This window comes from Quercus suber, unplaced genomic scaffold (genome assembly GCF_002906115.3).
Source record: "Quercus suber isolate HL8 unplaced genomic scaffold, Cork oak 2.0 scaffold_2, whole genome shotgun sequence".
Taxonomy (NCBI): Eukaryota; Viridiplantae; Streptophyta; class Magnoliopsida; order Fagales; family Fagaceae; genus Quercus; species Quercus suber.
Genome location: NW_027069469.1, coordinates 599,345 through 608,068, shown reverse-complemented (window position 1 = coordinate 608,068; position 8,724 = coordinate 599,345). Strand labels below are relative to the sequence as shown.

General features: G+C 32.5%; 1 protein-coding gene across 3 annotated transcripts; it reads right to left on the bottom strand.

Annotated features, from left to right (window-relative positions):
* Window positions 1-1,080: 1,080 nt before the first annotated feature.
* Window positions 1,081-8,122, bottom strand: LOC112000096 (protein GRAVITROPIC IN THE LIGHT 1). Of its 3 annotated transcripts, none has more exons than XM_024032202.2 (3): window positions 8,107-8,122; window positions 7,294-7,420; window positions 1,081-2,853 (listed from the first exon to the last, which is right to left on the bottom strand). In XM_024032202.2, exon 3 carries the CDS (start codon window positions 2,851-2,853, stop codon window positions 1,462-1,464), a length of 1,392 nt encoding a protein of 463 aa, XP_023887970.2. In that variant the 5' UTR covers window positions 7,294-7,420; window positions 8,107-8,122; the 3' UTR covers window positions 1,081-1,461. The 3 variants fall into 3 exon arrangements, with proteins under 3 accessions (XP_023887970.2, XP_023887968.2, XP_023887969.2); XM_024032200.2 differs by lacking the exon at window positions 8,107-8,122 and adding an exon at window positions 7,620-7,996; XM_024032201.2 differs by lacking the exon at window positions 8,107-8,122 and adding an exon at window positions 7,842-7,996.
* Window positions 8,123-8,724: the final 602 nt, after the last annotated feature.

Genomic DNA, 8,724 nt, shown 5'->3' with positions numbered 1-8,724 from the left:
CAGAGCAAAGAACCAAACCCCAAACCCAGATCTCTAGCAATCAAATCCATAAACCCAAGCATCCAGCAAAGCACCTCCACCGAATCAATTCTTCCTAAATCTTCCAAAATTTCCCAGCAACCAGCAAAGCCTTAACATCAAATCCACAAAAATCCTAAGCTAAAAACTTCCAAATCAACCTTAGAGAGAGAAAAAGAGGAGGGTGAGGTAGAGAGAGGTGTGAGAACCACTGATCTGGGCTTCACAAAAACAAAAAACCATCACCGATCTGGGCCACGACAACACAACACCATTGCCGATCTGGGCCGCAACAACACAGCATAGCACAACACAATCCTTGAAAAATGGTGGATGATGATCTGGTTTTGGTTCGTGAAGATCCAAAAGAATGTGAACGAATCCAATCCTTGAAAAAAAATCCAATTGAAAGAATGGTCCATGGTGGTGACAGAGACTCCCACCAACGATGATTGCTCCATCTTCCCACCAATCAACCATGAAAATCTCCCCATTTTTGAACAAAATGAACAACACCCATTATCACCTCCATCATCTTCATCGTCATCGTCGTCTCCATCTTCATCATCACCACCACCGAACCCATTTTCGTGTCATCATCGCCGTCCAATTCCACTGCCTCAGACCCACAAACAGCTCTGCCGCCGTTTGATTCCCAGGTGAAACGAGCCAGTGAGGTGACGAGGTGGATTGAGGATGGATGAAGATGGAGAAGCTAGAAAAGCTTTGCCTTTGGTTTCCTCGTCTCAATTTTTTAAACTGGAAAAGCTTTTTTTTTTCTTAATTTAATTAAATTAATGTTTATTTATTTATTTATTTTAAAATTTTTTACATGGATTTTTATTTTTATTTTTAATTCATTTAAATCTGATGTGGCATTTCAAAAATGCCAAGTATGTTTTTTTTAATAATATTTTAATATCCACATCAGCGCCATGTCAGCAAGAGCTTTTTCCGTAAAAGGGTTGATAGTAGGGACCATTTTAAAAATGATTTTAAAAATTCAGGAACTGACTTAGAAGCAAAATCAGTTTAAAGACTAAATCGAGAAATAACCCAAAATATAGAAACCAAAAATGTATTTACGCCTTAAGTTTATGTACATACAAATACAATGTCTAGTAATCATAAAAACAAAAAACAGCTAGACAATCCCTGTCACTGGCCTAATATTAACAAAATTGGAGGGGATATGTCATTGAAAGAAAACAAAATAATGCAAAGTACGCAAAGATCCAAAAGGCTGTTCCCAACGCAACGGTCCACGCGGTTTCCTTTTCAAAATGGCCACAAAAGAAAAAGGACAAAACGCCTAGATTAACAGTCCCCCACAACAACACACACAGAGCAGGGCAAGCCATTTTACTCATCAAATGGCCTCCTGTTCAATATGTCATGTTGTTTGTGGCGGGTCCAAAATGTTGTATAAATCTCTCTAGATAGCTACTTACCATCTTGATTTGCAATTGGAGATATATAGACCTGGCCCTGTATAATAGTTCTATCGATCTGGAATCCTGGAATGGTTGAAAAAGCCACTTCTGGTTCGGATGGAAGGAACACTTCATCAGCTAAACATTCCATGTACACTTCCGAATATCGAGACCCCTTGTCGACTCGAAAGATTGATACATGTTCGAAAGAAAAGCCTAAGCAATGTAGGAGCCAAATCCGCTTTGCCATTCCAGTGAATGAAGCAAAGAATTGTGTGTTTGGAAATTCACCAGCATTTAAGAGGTTTCTTTGTCTAAGATTACCAAATATTAATGATTCCATCTTGGAAGTAATAAGTTTCAAGTACCTATTGCGGCAAAATTTAGCAAACTCTGAATTAGGCTTCAGGGTAAGAAACTCCTTTGGTTTCACAGATTTCAATTCCATGAATTGCCTGAAAAATAACTCTCGATCCGGCTTCTCATCATGATCATCATCTGGTTCAGAGAAGTTTGGATAACCAAAATGGCTAAACATGACCTTGCAAACGTAGGACTCAAATGCGAAACATTTGTGATCATCTTTCCAATAAACCACACACGGTTCCATTGCATTTGCTATTCCATCAATATCCATCTGAGCAGCTTTCATCTCATCCAAAATCAACCTGACAAAGATTCGAATAGACTTAACTGTATGACGGAGAACTGTCATGAAATGGCTAGGATTTAAGCCTGATTTATGAAGATTGTCAAGCACAGATAATTGCCCACTTTGGTTTAATCTCTTCTCAAGTAACCTGTTCTGATTAATGGCTTCCTCCAACTTCTCTCTAAGAAATATAATTTCGGAGTCCTTGAGCCTGACCTGAGATTCCAGCTTCTTCCGCATGATTTCATAGGTTTTCAAAACACTCTTTAGCTCCTGAATTTCAGCCATAACCATTGCAGTCTCTGGTGAAGGTGAAGGATCGAACTGTTTCTTCAAGTAACCATGCTTCAGTTCAGACAAGCTCTTCAACTCTGACACTACCAATTGATCAGCACTTTGAATCCCATAAGGATCATAAGGAGACTGAGCATGCTGTAACTGAGCATATGCAGCTTTAATAGATGAAACGCTAGCAAAAAGTGTGGCAAGAAGAGCTTCTAAGGCCACCTTATTATTCTCAACCTCTTCACCCTTTTCAAAAGATTGAGACAGACTATGACTAGCTGTCATAACCTTAACGTTACCAGCATGTCCATGCCGATCTTCCTTAACCTTTTGCTGGGGCTTAACCTTGTGATTTCCATCTACTGGAGCAACTCCGGTTGCTGCCCGAAGGTGAAGAACTTTGGCAAAAGTGCGTGCCAATTTGCTCTTAGCAGGAGTCACAGCTGATGGTTTAACAGAATCCATCTGCATGAATAACACAAATGATAGACAATGATGGTGAGACTCGCTGCTTTTGCAAAAATGACAATATATAAGTGAATCCCAACGTAAAAGTAATACAGTGGCAAGCAAAAAAGATTGAGCATGTTGAACAATAGAGAAAAGTAATATGCTTTAGCACTTGGACCGAGACCATTGATGGAAGATGGAATTTCCTTTTCTTTGTTCCTTCACCTTTATGATCAGTCTCCAGTTTGCTTTTAATGGAGAATGGAATTTTTCTTTTCTTCTTTTTAAGATTTTCCAATTTGCTTTCTTTTGAAAACAGTATATTTTGACGGAAAAATAGACAATACGAAATTCTTAAATATCAAATAATAAAAGTAATTTTAGTCACCCATGAAACATGGATACACGTAAGAGTATGACACAAAAAAATGAACATGAACCGTGTGTACAATAAAATCAATTTTTGAAAAGTTATAATATGATGATACGAATATGGTTGTGCTTCCTAGTTTTAGAAGTGTGTGAAAGTGGTCATAATTTATCGTCTTAATAAAATATGAAAAATGTTATAAAAAAAGAAGAAAAAAACAAAGAAACAACTATGTATTATTCAAAAAAAATAAAAAACAAAAAAACAAACAAACAAACAATCAAAAATCAAACAACAACAAGTAGGTAGGAAAGTTTCAAAAACACTATCAAAAGGCGCGCTTATAAATATCAATGTTCCAGGTACTTAGCTATTGAGCACTAGCACCTTGGTTATGATGACACATTATTGCAGAGCATCATATACAATAGAAACAAATAAAATTTCAAGCAGGGTAAAAAATAAGTAATTGAATGAATGAACTACTCCTTAAAGTTAAAAGACTACTATTTCTTTCTCTCGTTTCTTTTGTCTGATATTCTATTTATAGAAAATATGAAAAGTTTGTTTGAACGCTGTTTATTTTGTTGAAAATTGAAAATATTGTATCAAAATAATTTTTAAAATATAAATAGTACCGTGAAATCTATTTTTAATAAAAATTTTGTTGAAAAAAGAAGTTTGTGAGTCCCATAAACAATATACGGAACCCACTAAACAATAAATATTCACGTGAAAACTGACTTCTCAAAAAATATAATTAAAAAGGTCAAAAAGCCAAACGCTCAACCAGAAACGCAATCCAAACGGGTACGAAGTTGTTTAATATAATTCTTGCATACTTGTTATGCTCATAAGACCTTGTAAGAGTAAGAGGATTCATCAAAGGCAATTTTAGTACCAAAAACGCTAAAAAATCCCCCAAAGATGCTATACTTAAAAAATTAACACTTCAGTAGTAAACTGCCGTCTCTGTCAATTTACTATTAAATATTTTTACCACTTAGCTACAGACTACATTAAACAGCTATCTCCAGCAGTTTAGAGTTGCTCGAAATTATATACACGAATAATATTATTTATTCAGTTCTCAACTTCTCATGCATATCTATCTCTTTTCTTTGTTTTTCTCGTGCCTCTATTCTTTCACTTCTCTCTCTTTTCTTCTCCTCTCTACTCCATCTCTCTCTCTCTCTATTACTCCTCTCACTACCGCCGCCAAGGCATCTTTGATTTCCGCTCCAAATCGGCAAGTTTGAGACCGGCACATAGTGGCAGTAGAGATTGGTGTGCAGCATTGGCATGCAGTGGTTGTTGAGATCAGCGTTGGGGTTTTGGATTCGAGGGTTGTGGGTTGTTCAGATCGGTGGGTTATGGGTTTGGGTGTTTTGTGGTTGCGGAATGGTATTTGTGGGCAGAAAACCAGAATTTTTTTTTTGTATTATTTTAATGTATTGTATAATAAAATAAAAAGTGTAATGTTTTAATAGATACAATAATTTTTTGAATTGTTAAAAATTAATATTTTTAGAATCTTTGCAACATAATGTTTTTATATAGGAAAAAGCCTACTACACACTTTGTTTGCAAACACTCGGCCCTAAAGTAATGTCATGTTTTCAACTTTGAAATCGGAACTTCAAATCACATTTCAGTTGTTTTGGGCTGTGCATTTGCACACAGCATATGCATAATGCACTGCCCTTTTTAATAAAGGTCAGATGGGTCTTTTTCTTTGGTCAGTGCCTCTCTCTCTCTCTCTCTCTCTCTCTCTCAAACATGTATGGGTCGGGTTATTATTTAAACCAAACATGATTGGCATCTTTCAGGTCATTATTAAGATAAATAAAGCAAACTGTGCAGAAAAATAACAAGAGGAAGGGTTAAAAAAAAGATTAAAAATCCAAATAATTTTTATTTTCTTTACCCTTACCGTGTACAGTACTTCCAAATTATTATTATTATTATTATTATTATTAACAATCAATGGTTTTAACTTTTAATAGATCTGATGCCACTGTAAGTAAATCTTCTTCTACTTCAGGGTAAATCATATAGACTTTTACAAAGCAAAATTTTTATCACTATTTTTATGAGAAATCTTTATTTTGGAATTGCTTATTTTTGGTAATTTATTTGTATAATGTGATAAAAAAAAAAAAGTAAAAGCTAGCTTATTTCAAAAAAATTGAAAGTTAGATTATTTGAAATAAAATTGAGATAAAAAGTAATTTGAAACCCATAAATAATAATAAAAATTAAAGAAAAAAATAGCTTATATAAATAATGAATAGTGATAAAATGTCACAAGAATTATGTACATTTGAACGTGCAAAAGAGAAAATTTAATATTTATTATGATAAATTTTTCTTGAATTTACTTTTTATTGGATAATGATTAGATGTTTGCAAGGGCATTTATATTAATTCGTATATAATAGAAAAATGTGTAAAATTTACAAAATTTTGTCAAAAATGAAGAGAGAAAGATGGTGATAGCTGTGTATAAGGAAAGAGTGACAACTAAAAAAAAAGAAAAATTAATATTTTAATAAATATAGTGTAAAATAAATAACTTAATGTGAGCTATTTTGAAAAATAAATACTTAAAATAAAATAAAATAAGTAAATTTTTATACTAAAATGTACATAAATTTTTGCAAATACATTACCTAAAACAAACTTTTAACCATTATTTACTCCACAAAATAATAATAACATAATAATAAAAATTATGTTTGTATACTATGCATCCCATTGGATTCCTAGAGTTTGCAATCTAAAAGAGCAAGGAAAAGAAAAAAAGAGCGGGTCTAAAAAGTAGTCTGCAATATACATGGGACCCACAAAAGTGATGGATCCTTCACTCACCAATAAATCTCATAATCATGAAATTGTCAAAATCATATATGGTATGGCCCTCCCAACACCAACACCACCAGTAGAACTCTGTAGTCTGCATAAATGAGATTTCGTCTATATCTAATCTAGCCCTAGCCTAGCATTGTCGTTCTTATCACAAACTGACCCACACATTGGGACACGCAACGCATCAATCCCTAAATTATTATAATATCTAACTCTTTTTGCTCTTTAAAATACAATTCGCTCATTTTTACAACTACTCGGTGCAACTATTTGGTGTTGATGGAATAGTTTTATGAAAAATTATAGGAATATAATATTTTTTGAAAAATTATAGGATCACAATCTATTATTATATATTCTCATATTTTTGCAAGCATACCATGTGCAACCAAGGGAGTTTTCAAAATTATTGAATTAATAAAAATCAGAAAAAATTAATAATTGAATTAAATGCAATGGAAAGATCATAAAAGAAAAAGGTGCAAGATGAAATTAGATATGATGTTTCCCCACAAAAAATTAAATTTGATGTATTCTTTTTTCAACTTTCTTCTTCTAACTTTCAGTCAAAAAGGATATGATGTATTTTTTTTTTAATATATAAGAGTTTATAAAAGAAATTATAGAAAGTAAATAAAAATATAAGTTTCCTATTATATAATTTAATAAAAATTAAAAAATATTTTCATTGTGAAAATCAACCATATAAAAAGAAAAAAGAAAAAAAAGAAAAACAGAAAGATCTCTCTCGCTATATATATATAATAAATTTATTTATTATTCCAGAATGTTCAATCCCTTAAATCACTATCTAAAAACACCAAAAAAAAAAAAATCCTTAAATCACCAGAAAATGAAAAATGTTAAATCCCTTTCAGGATGACACATTGCCAGCTCAAGAAGCACCAACTGTGTGGTATGGCATGCAACACACTAGACAGAAACCTATGATATGGTCGCCCACAATGATAAAACAAAACAACTCCGCTGGTCCAAACGTCATAGTTTTATTATTATGTTATTATTTTCTTAAAAATAATAAATTCAAACTAAAAAATAAAACCCATTCCATCAAAAAACAAAAAATAAAAAATAAAACCCAAGAAAAAAAAAAAAAAAAAAAGGAGAGAGAACCAGTAATAACGCCTACTTTGACTGACCAATCAAAATTCAAAACCGTGTAAGACTAAATAAGTGCGAGAATTTATTTAGCATACCTTAAAATATCACGAGAATTTGAGCGAAAAGAAACAACTATGAACTTGTTATCTTCATAAAGAACGTAAATCTCAAGAAAATAGAGACGCCCAAGCCAAGCGATCCTGAACGACGAAACGGCAACCTCTGCAACAACAAAAATCCATCAAACAATAATCAATTCACTTCAATACCCACACCACAAACCCCTATATAAAAACATAACTCTTTTTTTTTACAAAACCCGAAAACACATATATCAAAAATTATCTAATTGAATCATAACAACAACAACAAAGAACCGTGAAGAAATTAAAACACATAATAGAATTAGTTTTATACTTACAACAAAATAACGAAGAACCAAGAACAGAGAGAATTTCTTGTGAAAAGCACCAAAACTTTGGCTCTTAAAACTTAAAAGCAGAAGGAAAGCAAACCTGAGAAACCCCTAATATATATATATATATATATACTCAGCGACTCTCTTTAAAAAAAAAAAAAAAACAAAAACAAAAACGCGTTCACAGAATTTTTTACGAAGATGTGAGAAGCAACGGCCTTTTACCTCTTAACCCAAAAACCCTCTGAAAACCCTTTATATTTATATATCTAGACTATAAATACTCTGATTCTCTACCCAAAATAAAACGATTTTTTTCTTTTTTCTTTTTATATACGTTTCCAATATTTTGCTTTAACCGACTACAAGCCTTCTATAATTTAAACGGGCAATAAATAATGGCAAACCATCCAATCATGGAAATTATATTTATATATAATAATAAAAAAGAAATAAAGCTTGTTAAGAAGTTTCCGAAACTAACCCTTACCTTTACGAAGAAACTTCGTATATTCTCGTCAAAAATCTCTCTCCCTTTGACCCAAAAAAAATGCCTTAATTAATAATAAAGAATATTATTATTATTATTATTATTATTATTTGTTTGAGATTTTGGCTTATGGAGTAGAGATTGAATTGAATTGAATTGGCCTTTCAAAGAGAATGAAAAATGAAAGCAATAGATTACCCAAAAAATAAATAAAAAAGTTGATAGCAATAATTAATAATAAAATAAAAGTTTGATTTTTTTTTTTCTCTTTCATGTCCCGTGCAATACTCTCAATGACATGAAAGAGAAAAAGAGGAAATAGGACAAGGATTGATTAATATTGTAGAAGATGTGTCGTGTCAGACATGCGAGAGGTCCAGGACCCAGGTTCCTCTACCTCTAGCCTCCGTCAATTTCAATGACATTTTTCCTACTCATTTTGTTTTCTTTTTGGGATATATTACCTAGCCGTAGTGAGTTTCGGATTGTAGGGTCGACAAGGGTAGTTCAGGCAAGTTCCTTTTTTTTTTTTTTTTTTTGGGCTGAATAATCAAATTAAATTGTTGCAAGCAAAATGTGTTGTACTTGTATACTATTTGTATATGTGTGAATGCTGAG